The following is a 21,465-nucleotide window of genomic DNA, read 5'->3' on the forward strand; positions in this document are numbered from 1 at the left end:
GCTTCAGAGATATGCAAGTAGCCAGTAGCATATTTAATTTGTCAGCACTGCCAGCAAGACAGCTAGAATCAGGATGACAGGCTGTTGGCAAGGAGTGGGAGGCTTGGACTCTCCCAGTCTGGTAGAGATGAGACCCCCACTAGGAAGACTTTGTGGATAGATGATATTTTTACAGAGGTTTGTGGCAGCATTATCCAGAATAGTCCCAAAATGGAAACAGCTCAGGTATGTCTGCTAGCCAAAGTAATTTTTAACCATAGGACAAAAATCCTGATACATAGTGTAACATGATGAAGTGTGCCAGCTAGAAGAAGCCAGTCACAGAGCATCACATATATTATCATTGCAGCATGTAAAGTTTTCAGAGCAGGCAAATTGAAAAGAGACATAGTAGGTCATTGGTTGCCTCAGTCTGAGCAGTTGCTGGGGACAATGAGCCTTCTTTTGGGTCCACATGGGGGTGGTGACGGGAGATCAACGCTGTCAATCTGTTAATCATTGAATTGTCTGTTTTGCCTGGTTGAGTTTATATTTCAACACACCTTAGAAAATGTAGCAGGGTAAGGGTTAAGGGTATGTATAACTCAGTGCATACCTTGTATTCGTAAGGTACTAGGTGGACCCAGACAACTATTTAGTTTGTGGCTGTTATTACTGTTTTAATTTTTATTTGTATGGATGTTTTGCCTGCATATATGTTTGTATACATTCCTGGTGCCTTCAGAAGTCAGATCTCATGCTAGGTGGTGGCAGTACATGCCTTTAGTCCCAGGATTTGAGAGGGAGAGGCAGGTGGATCTTAGAGTTCAAGGTCAGCCTGGTCTATAGAGTGAGTTTCAGGACAGCCAGGGATACACAGAGAAACTCTATCAAAAAAAAAAAAAATCCAATTAAAAACAAAACAAAAAAACATCTTCTAGAACTGAAGTTAGAAATAGTTATGAGCTATAATGATATGGGTGCTGGGACTTGAACCAGGGTCTAGAAGAGCAGTCAATGCTCTTAATAGCTGAGTCATCTCCCCAGCCTCTTAGATCCTTCTCACATGTTTATATGCAAATACTTTGATTGCAGAAGTCATATACCCACTTCCTTGGAAAGGACCCATATGGTTTATTTTGTGAAAGAATGGATAAAGAGGTTAAACCTCCCATTCTCAATGTGCTGATTTTGAGAGCTTAAACTTACACTGTCATCAGCACTTTGTAAATTATGTGCTAATTCCTGGAGCCGACTGAACACTACTCATGAGCCACCAACACCGATGGGAGCTTTTTGTTTCTGCATATGCCTTCTCTGCATTGCTTCTCAGTGAAACCCAGCCACTTACGTTATTCATTTAGTTCACTCATTGAGAAGTTTCTCAAACAGAAGTACAATAGAAATAAGCCTCTCATTTTTCATTCCCTGTCTTTCTCCACTTCTGTGTAACTAAACCCAGGCAAGATTTAAACCCAGGTAAGATTTTAACTTCTGGTCCTCAGTTATCCATAAAAAGGATATTGGTCATTTAGCTACCCAAAAGCAAGAAGCCCATCTTAATTCCTTGAGACCCTTTGGTTCTTGGGATCCACATTTATGGCATTTCTTGATGGCTGTCTGCATCCCTGTTGTTTTCTTCTCCCTATCCCTGTCTGTAATGGCCCTGTGTGCTGTCTCCACTGTTGATGGAGTGGAGAGTTGAATAAGCTCCCGAATCCCTGGACCCTGTTGTTAGGAAACCTGAAAATATTGTCAGCTGCTCACATTCTCCTAATGGTTGGATGTGCTGTATCTGGTTTTCTTTCTTTTTTTTTTTTTTTTTTTTGGTTCTTTTTTTCGGAGCTGGGGACCGAACCCAGGACCTTGCGCTTCCTAGGCAAGCGCTCTACCACTGAGCTAAATCCCCAACCCCTGTATCTGGTTTTCTTTCTGTCTAGCATAAAGAATATTAATTTCTTTTTTTTTTTTTTTTTTTTTGGTTCTTTTTTTTTCGGAGCTGGGGACCGAACCCAGGGCCTTGCGCTTCCTAGGTAAGCGCTCTACCACTGAGCTAAATCCCCAGCCCCAAGAATATTAATTTCTAATCATGAATAGTAACTCCAGCTGATGATGCCAGTTTGGATGCAGTGGGGATTTTAAGGAGATTGAATTGTTTTACCAAGTTATATTTTTTTCTTTTGCTGTTCACAGGTCATGGTAACTCGGGATTTGAAGGGCAGAGTCGCTATGTGCCATCCTCTGGAATGTCCGCCAAGGAGCTCTGTGAGAACGATGACTTAGCAACCAGTTTGGTTCTTGATCCCTATTTAGGTTTTCAAACACACAAAATGAACACTAGGTAATTTTTATTCTTTCTCCTGCATAGAACCAATAATGATGTCCAACTTAAGAAAACAGATGATGACTCTGAATTATAAATGACAATAGCATTCTTTGATACAGAACAGTTTTCTGTGAGCCAAGAGAAGCAGGCAGAATCTGGAAAGAAAGTCCACTTTTCCACCTTGCACTGGAGGGGGGGTGTCTTTTCCATGGCTTCAGTATGGAGTCTTCCTGTTTTAAATAATGTCCACTGGTGTTTTTGCCTTCTTGTGTAACCCTTGCAACTCAGCAGGTAATACTTGTATATTCCATATGCAGATAGGAACCTGTTTAGAGTCTAAATGCTCTGTCAGTCAGAAATTGCTTCTACAGTCTCGGGGCTATGAGTGTGTGAGGGAGAGAAGACAATGCAAGCCTCACCTTCTGAGTTCTGGGACTAAAGACATGTACTACCATGCCTGCTCTGGTTCTTTGACTCGAGTCTGAGGTCTCTGACTCTTGTAGTCCTCTTAAGAACCATTTTTCTCTTGGGAAAGACACTAAGATCATCTTACAGTTCTTTCTCTCTTTGGTTCTGTGGCGAAGGGTTTTGGATCTGGTGGAAATGATTCCACTAGCGATTTAGAGATGAGATGAACTCTGGGTCCATTCCTTCTCATCTCCATCATATATAGGCTTCCTGTAGCCCTATGGCTGTGATCATCCAGGAGAACTGGAAAACCACGTTTAATAAGCTCTGATTGTTAGGGGAGACAGGAACTGGAAGGAAGCCTTGAACACCCTTTTCCCTTTAAAAATTTCCCTTTTCTAGAAGTAAAACAGGACTAGTTTTTCTTACTTACCAGCTTTATTGTATATCTAGAAAGAATGGCAGTAAAAGGTGTCTTTGGAATTCCATGACCTCTATTCCTTTGAGTCACTCACTGAACTAAATGTTATATACATTGTAGTTAAGCTGACTACACCCTGTGCCAGCCTACCACCTCATACTGCTTGAATCCCAGTTCCCATTCAATGAGATTGATGCCCGTTCTCCTGGAAGATGATCTGATAGGATTTCAGTCATCCTCTGTATCTTTGCCCCCCACGCCCTTTTAAATAAGTGGATTACTTAAGTTGTCTATGTTGATTATATCTTTTTTTTTTTCTCTTTTTTTCGGAGCTGGGGACCAAACCCAGGGCCTTGCGGTTGCTCTACCACTGAGCTAAATCCCCAACCCCTGTTGATTATATCTTATGTATTAAGATACAGAGGTAAATGAAATATTTTAGAAAGCTATTCCATTAGAGTCAGAATAAAAGTTTTAGTTGCTTATGGAAGAATATTTATTTTGAACCCCAGACTATTCCAGAGAATAAAGGGTTATAACTGTCAGTGGCTCTGTGGTAGAAAGTATTGTGTTTTTTTTCCCCAGGACACTGGTATTTCTTAGCCTATGGATGGAAACTGTGATTTTGCATTTCTAACAAGCCCCTGATCTGTATTTAGAATAATTTAGTCTAAACCCAAGTTTCCTGAGGCTCACGTAAAATGATGTGATCATAAAGTTCAGAGGCCTAAGGGTGTGGCTCAGTGAAGTGCTCACCTATCATAAGAGAATCCAGGTGAGGAAGAGAAAATGGAAGAGAGGGGAAAAAAATCTCAGTATTGTCACAGTTATTGATACTTGTAACCTTTTTGTATGGCAAGACTCCTGAGTTAACTGTGTTCTGTTTCCACAGAAACTGGAAAACCTAAGTAAGTGTTTCGGTGCAACATTTAGTCCACTCAGCTGAACCAGCCTTGGGGAGTGGGCAGGACTAGTCTACTCCAGATAGAATGGCCCCAGACTCCCATGCATAGTGACGGCTTCCTCACACAGGTTTCAGCAGCTCCCTGCAAGCTGTGTTTAGGAATACACAATCTCTTGTCTCCTTGTCTCTCTCCCTCTGCATGCCTATAGTTCTGGGGATAGGTCAGGGCCTCATACCCGTTAAGTAAGACTACCACTGGCCTGCGACCACAGCTCTTCTTGCCTTCTCTCTCCCTCTTCCCAGGAGCTTCCCGGCCTGTGTTTGTGTTTGGAAGCAGTAGCAGTTGTGGGATTTGAGAACTTACAGCAGCGGTTCTGATTGGAATGCTTGCGCTTTGCCTTTTTATTTGTTGGTTTTGGTTTTGAGGCAGGGTTGTGCTGTGTAGCCAAAGTTGACCTCATACTCAGTCCTGCCTTGGTCTCCTGAGTGCCATATTAAAGGTGTGCAGCCCCACACTTGGCACAGGTGCTGATATTTTGATCTTAGTTCCTCAGCATTTTCCCACCAGTAAAACAGAGCTATATCATGAGAGCTGAGTAAACAGAAAGTACAAATTTACATTTGCTAGAATTTTTAAAATTGCTTCTTTCTTTATTTATTATATATAAGTACACTGTAGCTGTCTTCAGACACACCAGAAGAGGGCATCAGATCCCATTACAGATGATTGTGAGCCACCATGTGGTTGCTGGGAATTGAACTCAGGACCTTTAGAAGACAACCATTGCTCTTAACTGCTGAGCCATCTCTCCAACCCTTAAATTGCTTCTTGTCAGATGCGAAACTTAATTTTTTTTTATACTAGGAGACTAGAGCTGTGGACACAACCTCTGAGTTTTATATAACTTATTTCATTTTTATTTTATGTACATTGGTGTTTTGACTGTATATGTATGTCTGTGTGAGGGTGTTTGATCCCCTGAAACAGGAGTTACAGATAGTTGTGGGCTATCATGTGGGTTCTGTGAATTGAACCCGAGTCCTTTGGAAGGAAAGTTAGTACTCTTAATCACTGCACCATCTTTTCAGCCCCAATACCTCTGACTTTTAAAAAGGGACTTGGGGCCAGGCAGTAGCCTAATCCTTTAATCCCAGCATTTAGGTAACAGAAGCAGGTGGATATCTGAGTTCAAAGCCAGTTGGGTGTACCAAGGGAGTTCCAGGATAGTCTAGTCTACACAATAGAGAAACCCTGTCTCAGGGTAGGAAAAAGGGGGGAGTTGGAGCAAATGTGTAAGGAAGGGATGGGTGGGTGGCTTTAGTAGTCCCCTCATCTAGGCAGCATGACTCACTTGGATCGTTTATACTTTAATCCCATGCCTTTAATCCCAACATTCAAGAGTCTGAGGCAGAGGCAAGTGGATTGCTTGAGTTTGAGTCCAGCCTGGTTACATACTCAAGTCCAGGTTATTCAAGACTACATAGAAAAACCTTGTCTCCAAAACAAAAACGAAAACAACAAAAAAGTCAGGTGTAGGTCAAAAAAAGTGGTTTATGAAGCAAGAATTATTGTCTGGGAACTGTTCCTCTAAAGCTGTGCTTGATTTTCCAGTCTAAAGTTGCCTGACAGTCTTAGCTTTCCATCGTTATAGCTGAATTGGTTTCTCCTGCTATGGGTTTGCTTATGCATATCCTCTCCTGAATTTCATTTATAAATATGTAATATCATTTTAGGATTTGATGCTTGACTAGAATACATAAAGGAATTTTGTGAATTTGTGGAAAATTTGTATTGTGAGAACAAAAGGTTTTTAACAATCTGGCATTGGTATCTGTGGAATATCCCTGTGGATTCATAAAGTTTTAAATATTGTTGTTTAAAGATTTGTGCTCAGTGAATGTTTAGGGATGACAAATAGCAGTTGTACGAAGAGTCTTCACTGTTGTTTGCTTTGTGTTTGTATAGCGCCTTTCCTTCGAGGAGCTCGAGACATATTTCCAAAGCTGACAGTTTTTCTCACAACAACCCTATGAGGTATGTAGCGTGCATTTCAAATAAGCAAGGCATAAGCCTGTGGTTCTGTCCTGGGCCATTTCATTGAAATAGGACTTGTTTTAAAAGTATTCGTTTTTATTTCATGAATTTGTGTTTTGCCTGTATGTGTGTTTGTACAGGGTGTTCCATCACCCTGGAACTGGAGTTAACAGACAGTTGTGAGCTGCCTTGTAAGTGCTGGGATTTGAACTCAGGTCCTCTGGAAGAGAACCTTAACCAATGCTCTTAACCAATGAGCCATTTCTCCAGCCCCCCAAATAGGACTTCTAAAGCATTTAGTAATTCTTTTAAATTGTATGGTCTTGCTGGAGGCAGAGTCAGGGAGATCTCTGTGAGTTGGAGGCCAGCCTGGTCCAGGAACCTTTTGCAGCTATGGTTTGCAGCTCTTTGAGCATTTTCTTTCTCTTCCTCTTTCCTGCCTTTTTCCTTCTTTTTCTCTCCCTGCAGCGCCCTCTGTTACTCTCTTGTGCATGCTAGTGGAGGGCATCGTAGCAGTTCAACTAATACAAATTTGCTTGTTGGCGGCGGCGGTGGCAGTGGTCGCTTGTGTTTGGAAGACAGAAAAGTGAAATAGCAAAAATTCTGGGAAGTTAATCTTAGAGAGTAGGAACAGGAGTGTGAGAATGTGAATATATGTTTGTTCCCTATCCCTTTTAATAGCTGATTGTAAATTACATGTTTTATTTTGTATCGTAGCCACCAAGGTCTGGGAGAGAAGGACCTCTGTGTGAGTAGTAGACTTTGTAATCAGAAAGAGTAAGCATGTCCATTTGGAGGTGCCAAGTGCCTCTCTTTCACTCTTTCCCTCTCCCTCCTGACATAGATGTCAGCACCCACTCTTGCCCTTGTCCCTTACACTGTAGGGATTAGCAGCATAAAGCTGGATAGCCTAGAGTCTCAGCAGGCTCTTGCCACCAAACAGTGTAAGCCTGGGGTTAAACCCGGGACCACATGGTAAGGGAAGATATCTAACTCCTACAACTAGATAAAGTCACCTAAGTGCAGGTTCCTAAGGGCAAACAGAAGTCAAATCCTTTTCAGATCTGCACTCAGTTGGCAGATAGAGGTATATCTCTTGAGTTTGAGGCCAGCTTGGGCAACATAATTCCAGGTCAGCCAAGGATACATATGTGGGGGAGGGGGGTGTAATAGGAAGTTATTTTCCTGCTTCTCAAGTCCGAAGTAGCTTTTGCTTTGTCCTTAATGTTTGTTAACAGTTTTGTGTCATTGCATAATTTTTATCTCCCACAGTATTGGCCAGCTGTTACTACTATGTATCTGAAGGGTCACTGAAATACTGTCTCCTTTCCTTTTTCCCCCCTCACTTTTCAAGACAAAGTCTCTCTGTGTAGTCCAAGCTGTCCTGGAACTCACTGTAGAGCAGGCTGGCCTCAAACTCAGAGATTAGCCTGCTTCTGCCTCCAGAGTGTTGGGACCAAAGGCGTGTGAGAGGACCTCCTCACATCGTCTTTCCTTCATACAGGAGTCAGCTTTGGCAGTAAATTTTCACATTTTAACTGAGTTAGACATTCCTGCTGGGGGATAACAAAGGATAATGCTGTGGTTTCCTTTAGGAGACAGAACTAGAGAATGAGAGACAGAGATCATCTCAGGAGAGATACATCCCAGGGAAAATAGTATGAGTAGAGTTATTTTATGTTGATTTTAGCTTTTAGTAGTTTAACATTGTGAACAATGAAAACTAGGGTACTTAAGGACATTTAAGGTTGGAATGAACATGTTTCAGAAAGTCAAGGACATACAAACTGTTAAAAATGCCTACCTCGGGGGCTGGAGAGATGGCTCAGCGGTTAAGAGCACCCGACTGCTCTTCCAGAGGTCATGAGTTCAATTCCCAGCCACCACATGGTGGCTCACAACCATCTGTAAAGAGATCCGATGCCCTCTTCTGGTGTGTCTGAAGACAGCTACAGTGTACTTATATATAATAAATAAATAAATCTTAAAAAATGCCTACCTCGGTCAAATGAGATGGCTTGAGATGTGGTAGGCAATTGCTGTGAAACTTGGTAGCTTGAATTTGATCCTGAAATCCACATGATGGAAGGAAAAAGTTGTCCTCGGACCTACATACACACACCACTCTTACTTTCTTACTGACTCTCGGTGTGTATGTGCACTACCTTCATTTCAGTCATGTCTAGCTTATTTTTCTGTGTCTTTGAGTGAGTTTAGCTTTTTCCATGTTGCTGAGGATGGAACTGAGGACCTTGCAGGTTAGGCATATATTCTACCTGGACTTACATCCCCACTGCCATCCCACTGTGTAAGTTCCAGGACAGCCAGGGCACAGAGAACCCTTGCCTCAAAAAAACAAAACAAAATCAAAAACAGTGATGTCAAAACCAGAACAATGATGATGTCCTTTTCTTCTAGTCTCTCCCACTTTGGCCTCTTTTATGCTGCTGTACATAGAAAACTTAAGAACTAAGCCTTGGTGAAATCTTACAGTTTAAACTCTTACTGAAATGTTAATGGAAGCTATGCATGGCAGTACACATGTAACACCAGCACTTGGGAGGTAGAAGAAAGTTGATTTGGTGTTCAAGGCCATCCTCATTTACATTGGGTGATCAAGACAAGCAGCTGGTCTGGGTTACATGAGACCCTGTCTCAAAAAAAAAGTTATTACATTGTGATGGCTTAGTTTGAATAGAGTTCTGTTGCATGCTGAGTTTGGTTGGAGTCTGTGCTAGGTCTTATCTCAGTGTTGTCAGGCATAAAGTCACCACTTTAGATCATAAGTGCATAGTTCAAATATTTTTCTCTTGAATCACCTCTATCTTTTCATGGGTTTTATTTGAGCAGAAATCCTTAGGTTTTTTTTTCTGTTGGGTGGGTGGTGATGGTTGTTTTTAACAGGAAACCCCTATTTGAGAAAATTAACCAAATGAAATTGACATACAAAGAAATTATTTTTGTTTTGTTTTGTTTATTTGCTTCTTGACAGGGTTCCTCTGTGTAGCCTTGGATGTCCTAACTCACTCTATAAGTCAAGCTCGTCTAGAACTCAGGAGATCCACTTGCCTCTGCAAGGGTGCAGCACCACTGCCTGACATGAAGAAATTCTTTTTTTTTAAAGATTTATTCATTTATTATATATAAGTACACTGTAGCTATCCTCAGACACACCAGAAGAGGGCATCAGATCTCTTTACAGATGGTTGTGAGCCACCATGTGGTTGCTGGGAATTGAACTCAGGACCTCTGGAAGAGCAGTCGGGGCTCTTAACCACTGAGCCATCTCTCCAGCCTCTGAAAAAATTCTTTTCTTTTTTCTTTTTTTTTTTCGGAGCTGGGGACCGAACCCAGGGCCTTGCGCTTTCTAGGCAAGCGCTCTACCACTGAGCTAAATCCCCAACTATTTTTTTTTTATGGCTAATTTTACAACTAAATCCTTTAAAATTCTAACCCAAATAAATTTCACCAATGTAAATAGTCTCATTTTCCAAATTAAGATTTGGGCATTTTGCCAGGGAGTGTTGGCACATGTCTTTAATCCCAGCACTTGGGAGGCAGAGGCAGCTGGGTCTCTTGAGTTCCAGGCCACCCTGTTTCACAGAGCCAAGTTCCAGAACAGCCAAGGCAACATAGGGAAACCCTGTCTCAAAAAAAAAAAAAAAAAAAAGATTTTGGCATTTCTCCTGTTCTCTGGATGAAGTTGTCCAACATCAGGTGGGTGGTTAGAATGTGTGTTTGAAAGTCCTATTGAGGGCTGAAGAAATGGCTCAGTGATTAAGGGCACTGACTGCTCTTCCAGAGGTCCTGAGTTCAATTCCCAGCAACCACATGGTGGCTCAGGTGCCCTCTTCTGGTGTGTCTGAAGAGAGCAACAGTGTACTTAGATACATAAAATAAATAAATGTTTTAAAAAAAAAAAGAAGTCCTATTGAAATGCATGGAGTTTTCTGCTGTGCACAAAGACATTATAACTTTATTTTGTTTATGTCAATGTATCTCTGAACTCATTGCTCTGTTTTTAAGTCCTTTACCTTAAGTCTACATCAAACTCTTACCCTTATTACCTCTACTTGGATTTTTTTCTATCATAGGCCTTTCATTTTGTGCCTTTCAAAATAGGTGATTAGTGGATGTGTGAGGCAAGACAGTTTTTTGAGTCCACTCATTTGACTGAGATAACAGTCAAAAGATTAAAGTGTTGTTTGAAGAAAAAAAGGAAGCTGAGCCCTGGGGAGATGGCTCAGTGGATAAAGAATTTGCCATATGAGTATGAGGACTGGTATTCTGGTTCCCAGAACCCACATTTAAAACATTTAAAGCCAGATAGATCTAGCAGCCTGACTGTGAGCTTAACACTCAAGAGTCGGGTGGCTCACTGCATTAGCCCAATCAGCAAACTCTGGATTTAGCAAAAGACTCGACTCAGATACATAAAATGGAGAACGATGGGGGAATGTGCCTAGTACCAACTTTTGGCCTTCACATGCACACATGTATGCATCTACACATGCAAACATGCATATATACCACATGCATACAGAGGAAAAGAGAAAAAAGGAAGATCTTTTCAGGTGATTGTAGTACTAATTGATGATTTAACTGTCAAGATTATTTTTTTCTTTTTAAATCTTTGGTGTGATAACCACACTGTCTGTAGAATACCAGCTTCCTTAAGTTCTCTTCAATTGAATCAGTAGCTCAAGAATTGTGATAGATGGCCTAGAGAGATGGCTTAGAGTTTAAAAGCACTAGCTACTCTTGCAGAGGACTCTGGTTCAGTTCTAGCACTTATAACTGTCTGTACCTCCAGTTCAGGGGATCTGACGTCCTCTTGTAACTCCAAGGGCACCAGACACACATATATGCATGCAGGCCAAATACATGATACTTATAAAATAAGTCAGTTAAAATTTTTAAAGAATTATGATAGATAACTAAACTTGCTATTTTGATTTCTTTCAGATTTCGACCTATAAAAGGAAGGCAGGAAGAGCTAAAGGAAGTAATTGAACGCTTTAAGAAAGATGAACACTTAGAGAAAGCTTTTAAATGTTTGACTTCAGGTGAATGGGCACGACATTATTTTCTCAACAAAAACAAAATGCAGGAGAAATTATTCAAAGAACATGTAAGTTAAGTGCATTAATGCTGCTAACCTCTGTCCAGATAAGTAGGAGCTAACTGTGGTAGTTGAAGCTGGAAGATTGCTACCAGTTCAAGGCCAGACTGGGCTACACGAGTTTTAGCTAGCTAGATTACAGTGTGAGACTCTTATCTCAGAAAAACAAAGATTTATATATAAACTGAAGCCTGAATGTTTGTAAGCACTGAGGTTTTATGTCTAACAGTGGTGGCAATGGCTTACAGAGCTTGGATCCAGGGCACACACTGGGTAAATGCTCTGCCACTTGACTAGTCACCAGCCAAGAGTGAATGTAAAGATCTGTAATACAGAAGGTGACCTGGCTGCTCATCTGGAGTGAAGTTCTTTGTGTACTTCTAGAGCAGCAAAGCCAAGCCATTGAGTACTTACATGTGTGAACACTAAGACTAACAGGAAAGGTTTTCACTTGGCTATCCAATGGTTTACATTGTTGTTGGTGGTGATATACTTTTATGATTTTGAGAAAGTCTAGCAGAATGAATAATAGTCACGTTTTTTCCTGCTTTAGGTCTTTATTTACTTGCGGATGTTTGCAACTGACAGTGGATTTGAAATATTGCCTTGTAATAGATACTCTTCAGAACAAAATGGAGCCAAGATAGTTGCAACAAAAGAGTGGTAATTATTACACTAGTCAAAACTCAGTGTATATCTGTTTAAAGTTCTGAAATTGTCATTGAAGTACTTAAGAAACCATGGTCAGGGTGAGCCAGTCTTTCCCTGAGAATCAGTACAGTTCCAAGCTCTGACCTGTTGATTCAGGGAGAAGTGAAATCAGAAATCTGGGTGACCTGGTCCCATCTCTAAGCCACAGCATGTTGATTTTAAATAGCTGTTCTGTGCTGGACTGCTGAAGAAGGGTGCCAAGGTTTATGACCTACTTCCAGGGTCAGTATGACAGGTCTTAAGTATTACAGAAGAAACATTTGAATACATGAACCTGCTTTAAAACATGCATGCATGCTTTTTTTTTTTTTTTTTTTTTTTTTGTTCTTTTTTTCGGAGCTGGGGACCGAACCCAGGGCCTTGCGCTTCCTAGGCAAGGGCTCTACCACTGAGCTAAATCCCCAACCCCAGCATGCATGCTTAAAGAAAAGTAGTAATGACCTTTAATCCCAGCACTTAGGGGACAGACAAACAGATCTTTTTGAGTTCGAGGCCAGCCTGATCTACATAGTGAGTTCCAAGCCAGCCAAGCTACACAGTGATGTCGCGTCTCAAAAGTAAAGTCAAATCTCAGTTTGAGGCTTAAAAGTCTCAATAGATTAGAAGAAAGGTGTTTTTCTCTTCCCTGTTAGTGCCTGTTCCTTACCTTTTATTCCAAGAGAAATAGGCAGTCCCTCCAATGGTTCTTTAGTATTTTAATAGCAAAAATTTCAGGGGTCAGGTACCTAAAAATAGAATGTGCAAAAGAGCATTATTCCCAAGTAGACTCCTGGGATGGGTGTACACAAAGGTATTCTGCCTCAGATTTGGACTGAACTACTTACTGATTGACTCTTGTGGCTCCAGTGTTGCAGATGGCAGGCTTGAGATCTAGGGCCCAAGGACTGTACTTTGCAATTAAGTAGCCACCAACTTCATGGAGTCTTGGAAATATAGCCTGTCTCAATGAAGAGGTGCTGTATACATCCTCACCAGAGTTCACATTGTGTTCTTTTTCTCTTTCATAGTTCCTATAGTAACTGCCTGCTGAAGTATTATTTGGGATATGTGGACTTAAAGTACATTATTAAGAGGAATTTCACCTCTTCTTCCTTGGCGTGACTACTAGGAAACTTGAGCTTGTAGTTTGGGCTTACTACTTTTATCACTTTTATCACTTATCACTTTTAGTGAGTGGTGCACCCTACTGGAGGATGACAACAGTCTGGGCCTCCATGACCCCACTGCTGTGGGACCCATTTGCAAATACAGTGCACAACAGCAAGTAGCTGAGCCCCTGCCTCCCATGAGATGCTGATTCAGGCTCTGCAGGGAGTTGAGAGTTACAAGCAGAACCGTGCCTTACCTAGAGAAGCTTCCATTTTCTTGTGGGAGTAAGGTAGATAAGAAATCAGGAAGAGCATGCTCAGGTGAACTCCGGTCAGTCAGCAAAGTATGTGGAGCCAGGGCTACTCAGTTCTGATATTTAGTGGGAAGGCTTATTTTTTTTTAAAAGAAGCCTTATTATAATTACTAGTAATTTTTATCACATATTTTAAATAGGAAACGAAATGACAAAATAGAATTACTGGTGGGTTGTATTGCCGAACTTTCAGAAATTGAGGAGAACATGCTACTTAGACACGGAGAAAACGACTTCAGTGTCATGTATTCCACAAGGAAAAATTGTGCTCAACTCTGGCTCGGTCCTGCTGCATTTATAAATCATGGTAAGCTGCCTTCTGAGGCGTCTACGCTGTGTGGGCTGGCTGCCCACAGCTAGTGTGGCCTGGCCATACTCAGGGGAGTTTGGAATGGCCGTTATCTTCAGATTTATTAAATATGCCCAGTGTGACTTGAGACCTAAACTGTGATGTTGTCTGGAAAGCCTTTTCAGATTCTGTAACTTCGTGTTTCAGATCTTATCAGCAGTTAATTGACTTTCTCTTTTGGACATTTTTCAGATTGCAGACCTAACTGTAAGGTAAGCATAAATGAAGCCAAATACCAGAGATTCTTTGTTTGCCTTGGGTGTGAGACTCTTAACAAGTTACTTCTATTTCAGTTTGTGTCAACTGGCCGAGATACAGCATGTGTTAAGGCTCTGAGAGATATTGAACCTGGAGAAGAAATTTCTTGTTATTATGGAGATGGGTTTTTTGGAGAAAATAATGAGTTCTGCGAATGTTACACTTGCGAAAGGTAAAGGATCAGACTCCCTTCCTATTCAGCATGTAGCTATCATGATGGTGAGCTGTTTACCCTGCCCAACCGCCCACATCACTGAGTGTAGAGCTAGCATGTGCTCTGTAGCTTGGCACCCAGTGAAGTGGGAAAAGCAGGACTAGATGCGATAGAACTGTTACTGATGGGTCACGATACAGAAGTGCTTAAGAGAAAGCAACAATAAATGTAGTCTCTGAAGGTGTGCAAAGGAGAGATGCAGTGGAGGTTACAAGTTTCTACTTAAGTTGTACTAATTTCACTAGAAGAATTTTAAAAGGTAAAATCTGATGACAGGCCCTCAAGATAAGTATCTGAGTAAAAAGAACTGTGATGTTAGCTGTGAGCACATAGATGTCACTCCTTTCATAATAATACATTTATTTTTGGAATTGACCAAAACTATATTAAAGCTTATGAAACAGTATGCCTGATGAAAACCAAGAAAAACAAAAAAGAACATTGGGGTAGCCCAGCAAGGTAGTTTATGCCGATAATTACAATATTTGGGAGGCTGAGCCAGATGCACTGGGAAAAGTAGGTAAATCTAGGCCACATAGCAAGCTCATTCTCAAAACAAACATGAAAGAAATCTAGTCCTTGGCACTGAACAATGGCGACCACAGCAAAGGTTAGAGGAGAGTTGGTGATATAGTAGATACAGAGCTGCCTAAAGTACAGGGAGCCTGGATAGATCCCAGAGCTGCATGAGTGGCTATTGTGGTGGCACATGCCTGTCATTCCAGTACTCAAAAGTGAGGCAAGAAGATCAGAAGTTCTGGTCATAGAGCATCTGAGACCAGACTAAGAAACAAGAGAATTGTCTTAACAGATATAAAGATGATTATAAAGTGGTTATGGTCAGATTGATAGATACATTGCTTAGGAATGAACAATAGTGAGCAGAGTTCTAAACAAGCAAAGTGCATATGGGAAGTGAGTACTACTGCTTCCGGGGAAAAAACAAGCTAAACTCCCAAATACAGTTTAAATAAACAATATAAAATGATTAGGAAAAGATCTGCCTAGGGGCTTGAGAGGTAAGAGCATGTGCTGCTCTTCAGAGGACCCAAGTTTAGTTCCCACCACACATGTTGTGCTGTTTCAGCCACTCCAGGGAAACTGACACCCAACCTTCCTGTCCTCTGAGGGTTTGTGTGTGTTTGCGTGCACACACACAATTAAAAAGAAAATAAATCTTTACCCAAAGCCGAATGTGGTGGCACATGCCTTTAATCCCAATACCCAGAAAGTAGAAGGCAGCAGATCTCATGTGACTTAGAGGCTATCCTGGTCTACATAGAAAGATCCTGAACAGCTAGAACTAGAGACCCTGTGTCAGAAAAGAAGGAAGGGAAAGGAAGAAAAGGGGGGGGGGGGACAGAGGGAGAGACAGAGACAGACACACATCCCGAAAGCTCTTCCTACCTAACTTTAGGATTTTAAAGGTCATGACTTAAGTAGTAAATCTAAAAAAAATGCTCAAATGACCCAGTTAAGTCAAAGTCAGATGAATACACAGCTCAGCAGCTAAGAGTTCATACTGATCGTTTCATAGGATCCAAGTTCCAGTCTTAGCCCCTGTGTCAGGTTCTTCACAGCCCCCAGTAACTCCAGCTCCAAAGATCTGATGCCACTTCTGGCTTTTATAGGCTCATATGTGAGTATCTACACACACACACACACACACACACACACACACACACACACACACACGTCATAGAACATTGAATACATTCATGAATGTTCTGTGTAAATGTGAGCTTTCAAAGCATGTGTTTAATGCACGATTACTCTTAGACAGACATGGTGCCAGAAAATTGAATGCTTGGTAAGATGGTTGTGATGTAGGATCTTAGTTTTGCTTCCTAAAAGAAATAATGTAAATTGAAGAATCCGCTACATAGTGTTTCTACAGATCAGGTCCACAGGCAGAAAATGAATGAGACAGACATTGTAAGTATACTTTCAAAAGAGTTTTGGTAGATGTGTGCTGGCCCTCTCTGAGAGCTCTAAAGCTAGCAGTTCTCTGTGGTGGAGGCCTTATCAGTTCATGTCAGCCCTGTTGGCCACACACCCTCAGCAGCTAAGCTTGTTTTAAATAATGTGCTCCATTTGTTTGACCTTTGCTGTTTTCTCTTTCAGACGGGGAACTGGTGCTTTTAAATCACGAGTAGGACTGCCTGCGCCTGCTCCTGTTATCAATAGCAAATACGGACTTAGAGAAACAGATAAACGCTTAAATAGGCTTAAAAAGTTAGGTGACAGCAGCAAAAGCTCAGACAGTCAGTCTGTCAGCTCTAATACAGACGCAGACACCACTCAGGAAAAAGACAATGCAAGTAAGTAAGGGAGCTACTGTAAGGTGCCGGTTACACTCCTCAGTTCTGTAGAATGCCCCAGAAGTTTTTTTTGGGTTTTTTGTTTTGTTTTGTTTTGTTTTTAAGATTTATTTATTTTATATTTGTTAGTACACTGTCACTATCTTCAGACACACCATAAGAGGGCATCAAATCCCATTACAGATGGTTGTGAGCCACCATGTGGTTGCTGGGAAATGAACTCAGGACCTCTGGAAGAGCAGTTCAATGCTCTTAACTGCTGAGCCATCTCTCCAGCCCAGCATCAGTAGTTTTGAAGTCCCAAATTCATAGAAACTGAGACTTGAGGCATTTCAGCTAGAAATGCACTTGGCAGTATACACTTTTAGTCCATAGCAGTTTTCATCCACTCCAAATTTAGAGCAAACCTCTATATGTATTGTTGAATACTTGGTAATTTGACATTGAAATATTCAGTATATGTTCCAGGACTATTGTGCTCAAGGAAAACATTTTCAAGTCCTTGGTGATTGTGTAATAGTGTTTTAGGCCCTGCAAGAGCTTGGCTGGGGGGCTGGGGATTTAGCTCAGTGGTAGAGCGCTTACCTAGGAAGCGCAAGGCCCTGGGTTCGGTCCCCAGCTCCGGAAAAAAAAAAAAAAAAAAAGAAAGAAAGAAAGAAAAGAGCTTGGCTGGTTCATCAGGCTACCCATATTCATCTCCAGCCAATCTAGGAACAAGATAGACCCAGAGTTCATTATAGCTTCAAGACTTCCATCATTTAACTGCTTGATTAGCATTTTTGAAGTGAATCAAGCTAGTTCACTAGGCTCAGAAATGTGCCATGAGTATTTGGATGTGGCTGTTGTAGGATGTGTGTGATGGCTACTACAGAAGGTAGCAGGCTCTAAGAGGCCAGTTTTATCTTGGTAGTGTATCTAATGGAAATTGGGGAGGGGGTTAAACCAAAAAAAAAAAAAAAAAAAAGGAAGAGAAGAAACGTCACAGAGGCCAAAGATGGCACGGTGGAGCTTGAAGTGCTGGGACCTCTGTGGCGGCTGTGATGTCGCTACAACAGCAGGTTCTCCTGTCTGACTTGTCTCTGCTAGAGTCATCTGTGAGAAAGGTTGGCCTTGGTTGCCTATAGAGTATGTCTTCTAGCACTCTAGTGTCCAGTAACTGAGCACTTAGGATCCTCCTCAGGTACTGGCTGTTCCAGGATCTTCTCCATGCCTTCAGCTGTTTTCAACCCACTCTTGGGTACTCCTCCTTACAGCAAATTTTGAAGAAAAGGGAAATTGTCTCCTCCATGATGGTAAATGCCACTGCGTGGATATTTGAATCTACTTGAAGTCCAAGGCCAGGCGTGACCTCTAGTATGAAAGCAATAGTGTAGTTCAAGTTCACACTTTTTAGCTGAGGCCCAGAGTGAACAAGGAGGAGGAAGTATTAGTCTCTCATTCACTGTTGACTGTTGCTTCTATTAATAAAGGCAGTGTAATGAACTTCGTTTTCTTGAGTCTGGTTCCTTGAAGACACTGTAGCTTGTGAAGCCCATTTCATAAATGCTTACATGGAAACACTGAGGTGTGGGCTGCCCTCTAGACAGCCACAAAGCTATCCTCAGAGAATGGCTCTGATGAATGAGAGAGTCCCTGTTGTTGTGGATGAACTTGATCACTAGAATATCCATTATAAACTCAGTATACCACTGAGCCTAAATACTTAATACAAATAGTTTCTGGAGGTGTTGTTATCTATACTAGTAGCTTGTTACAACATGGGAAATAGTTATTACTAAATCCAGTAGTTTTTAGAGAGATACCAAGATGTGGTGTTTCTGGCCCTTCCTGGGAAACCTTTGCCTCAGCTCCAAGACAAGGGCAGGGTTGCTGCAGAGCTGACTCCTTTTCCTCAAGCATAAGCAGCACTTTGAGCTCAGCACTTTAGAATAGGAAGCTCAACCTTGGTAGCGACTGCTCGTGTTAGGTGTGTGGGTTATTAGTCAGAATGCCTTTTAGTAACATGAGTGTTAAGTAAGCCAAGGCTTATTGTCAGTGACTTGGAGGCATGGCCCAGGTCCCAGCAAGAGCCAATGCTTGAGTATCATTTTGCCACTCTCCTGCCTAGCAGGAAATGGTGCCATAGTGCCTTAGTACATCTAGAAGTGTATAGGACAGGCACATAGTGGGTCCTTTGCCCTTGTTCTTACCTATGCTTTATCTCTTTTGTGAATTTTTTTTATTTTTACTTCTTTGACCCTGGAGAGTGGCCATAGCACATGTGTGGGGGTTGGATGACAGGTCGGTGCTGTCCTTCCACTATGCTGCTCTCAGCAGTGGAACTCAAGTGCCTGCAAGTGTCACCTAGTTAGTGTTGTTTTAAAAGTCAAGGTTGTACTAGGATGTCCAGGTCATAGTTCAGAGCATCACACTTTCTCCCAGGGCTTCAGGCACGCCTAGCGTGTGGCCACGGCCTGCTGTTGGCCTGCATGCTTCTCTTTCTCCTGCCTTCACTTGCAGTTTGGCAGCTGGTAGAGGTACTGCTGTAACAGGTGTACTAGGCAGCGTTGCTCCCTAGGCACAAGGAAAACATTCTTTCTCTAAACAAGGCTTGAGAGATGGTATCTAAGAAGGTCCAAGTTGGCTTTCTGCTTTAGCACCCAGGAATGAAAACAAGACATTCCATGTCCAAAAAATGAGTCCTCCAATCTGAGTTCCAGTGCCCTTTGGAGAGTCATGGGTTTCTAGGCCTTGGTGCCTTATTGGCTTGTCTGTCTCCTATAGTTAGTGATAAAGGTATGTGAGACATGAAGACTCAAACGGTTCCCAAAACCAGCAGTCACTACCTTTATTACAAGCCGATGCAGGACCCAGCAGACACGGGCAGTAGAATGAGTTTATGTGGACTAAAGGAGCACCTGGCTAGGCCTGAAGGTAGAGCCACCCCTTCTCTGTGACAGGGCTACCTCTCACTGATTCATTTTCCTGCCAGGCCTGCCTTTCTATGCCTTTCTCATCATTCCTTTCAGGTGGCCTTGCCAGTCAGTCATGACAGGCAAATGTCCTTGTGCCTGATAATGGGAGCCTTTCATGTGCTGCCTAGGGTTTTCTGGATTCTAAGCTACAAATGGCCCTTGTACAAACTTGATCCGCATGCATTGCCAGCATCGCCTAAGAGCTCAAGGCAGCACTCGTGTTCGTTCGTCATGCTTCTTTATGGTGCACACAGAGTATACTACCTTATGGTTTAAATGACACCTTGGAGCAACCTCAGTCAGTGGCCATCCAGTGTGTCCTCTGTGAGTTGGAACTGAAGCTATAATGCAGGTAGCATAACAGTGATAAGGAACTCAGGTTCTGGAGCTACAAATATCACTTCTCAGCAGACCCACTAGCCCATGAGAGCTTGGCTCCTTCATAGGTATGTTAAGAATCACTTTAGGTCATCATGTGACTTGTATGCAGTGTCCAGCAGGTAGCAGTCAGAAGAAATGTACACGATACCAAAGTTACCATCCAGGTTATGCATTTGGGACTTAACCATTACAAAAGAGAGAAAGTGCCCTCAGCAGGGGCAGCTAGGACACTCCTGCCTCTGGATTTCAAGACCCTGACAGAGTCTCAATACTCTTTGAAGTGGTTGACTCACAGTTTTCCATTGTATCCCATAACTTCCTCCTCTAGATTTAACATGGATGCCCCATCTCCCTTAAATGTCTGCATAGCAACTCGCCCTGGCATTCTAGGAGAGTCTCAGTCACACTTTTCTGATTCATTCTTTCAGTGAGCTTGCCTTTTCACTGGACTTTTGGTGAGACGATGCTTTTCAAATAAACTGTGAGTCCCTTTACAGACACATAATACTTTACAGACACAACAATACTCTCTGGAACTATGTTATCAAGTGCAGTCTATTTGTGCTCAGATCACAAACGTAAGAACCACTTTGTCAGTGATTGGCATTGCTACCACCAGGGACTCTAAGAAAGGGAGGATCTGGGAGACATCAGACTCAGAATCACCTTAAAATGGAATTCAGCTAATGAGTTACATTAAAGACTAAGTAAAGAGAGCCTTTGGTGCCAAGAGTCAGAAAAGACTCCTAAAGGATGAAACTGGCCAGGTGAGGCATGTCCACAGCAGAGGGACACGAGTGGGAAGGCCTTTAATCAGGAAACCTGTTGCTTCACAGATGGAAAGAAGGAATGTGACTTAGTTGAAGGTTTCAGGCTTTAGTCTTAGTAGTCTCAGGTTATTGCAAGGGTTACCTTCTAGAAGGACATGAGATAAGTCGTTCTGGCTCTGGAGGGAATGAGACTGGACAAGTGCCATGTGTGGTCCAACAGGAGGTAGTGGCATGTGGAACAGAAGCAGTAGGTTTCAGTGACTGCAGAGGTAGATAACTGCAGGACTTTATGAGGCAGTTAAGGAAGGAAGAATCGGGGATGATCAGCTTCCTTGCTTGTGCAGTGGGCAGATGGTATTTACTACTGACAGGGTGGAGAACTAAGGGAGAACCTGCCAGAGCTCTAGGGGACAATGTAGGCCTATCAGCCCTGGAGCAGCTTTAATCAGTGTTTATGAGTCTAGACCTGTGGTTCAGGAGGGCAGGGCTAGAGGCTTAGGGACTGCTAGCATCTGAATGGAAGCAACTGTGGCCAGGAAAATTATATTCAACGGGCTTGGGCTGGCGGATGACTGATGGCCTGCCAGGGCTAAAGGAAGACAGGATCATATATTCTTCACCTAGGGGAGAAGAAAGCGGTTACCAGACTCGAGTTCATAGAAATAAAAACAGAAAAGGGCTGCAGAGTACACACTGCTTTGTGCCTGCTGCAGTCCACTAGAGGGGCAGGGCTCAGGCTGCAGAGGGTGCTGACCAGAGCATGCTGTGGGTCAATGTGTGGATCAATTCCATATTCAAAGGAAGAGTGGGATGGAAATGGGAAAATGGAAGGCTGGAGACGGAAGAGCCTGGTTATACATAGTTCTGGAAGAAGCCATGTTTGAGGAAGCATGACAAATGAGAAAAGCAG

General features: G+C 42.3%; 1 protein-coding gene across 8 annotated transcripts in view; it reads left to right on the forward strand.

The window, feature by feature from the left end:
- Kmt5b (lysine methyltransferase 5B) overlaps positions 1 to 21,465 on the forward strand; it is a 49,371-nt gene that overhangs the window by 22,010 nt on the left and 5,896 nt on the right. For 3 of the 8 annotated variants that reach the window (NM_001108512.2, XM_039083639.2, XM_039083642.1), the window contains 8 exons: positions 2,173 to 2,320; positions 6,005 to 6,073; positions 11,039 to 11,204; positions 11,749 to 11,858; positions 13,449 to 13,615; positions 13,850 to 13,869; positions 13,951 to 14,087; positions 16,254 to 16,450. In NM_001108512.2, the coding sequence (NP_001101982.1) occupies positions 2,173 to 2,320; positions 6,005 to 6,073; positions 11,039 to 11,204; positions 11,749 to 11,858; positions 13,449 to 13,615; positions 13,850 to 13,869; positions 13,951 to 14,087; positions 16,254 to 16,450 (1,014 nt within the window). Of the gene's footprint in view, positions 1 to 2,172; positions 2,321 to 6,004; positions 6,074 to 11,038; positions 11,205 to 11,748; positions 11,859 to 13,448; positions 13,616 to 13,804; positions 13,870 to 13,950; positions 14,088 to 16,253; positions 16,451 to 21,465 lie in introns of those variants that run through there. The other 5 variants (XM_039083667.2, XM_039083648.2, XM_039083671.2 and 2 more) reach the window with 5 other exon arrangements.

This window comes from Rattus norvegicus, chromosome 1, assembly GCF_036323735.1.
Source record: "Rattus norvegicus strain BN/NHsdMcwi chromosome 1, GRCr8, whole genome shotgun sequence".
NCBI classification, from domain to species: Eukaryota; Metazoa; Chordata; class Mammalia; order Rodentia; family Muridae; genus Rattus; species Rattus norvegicus.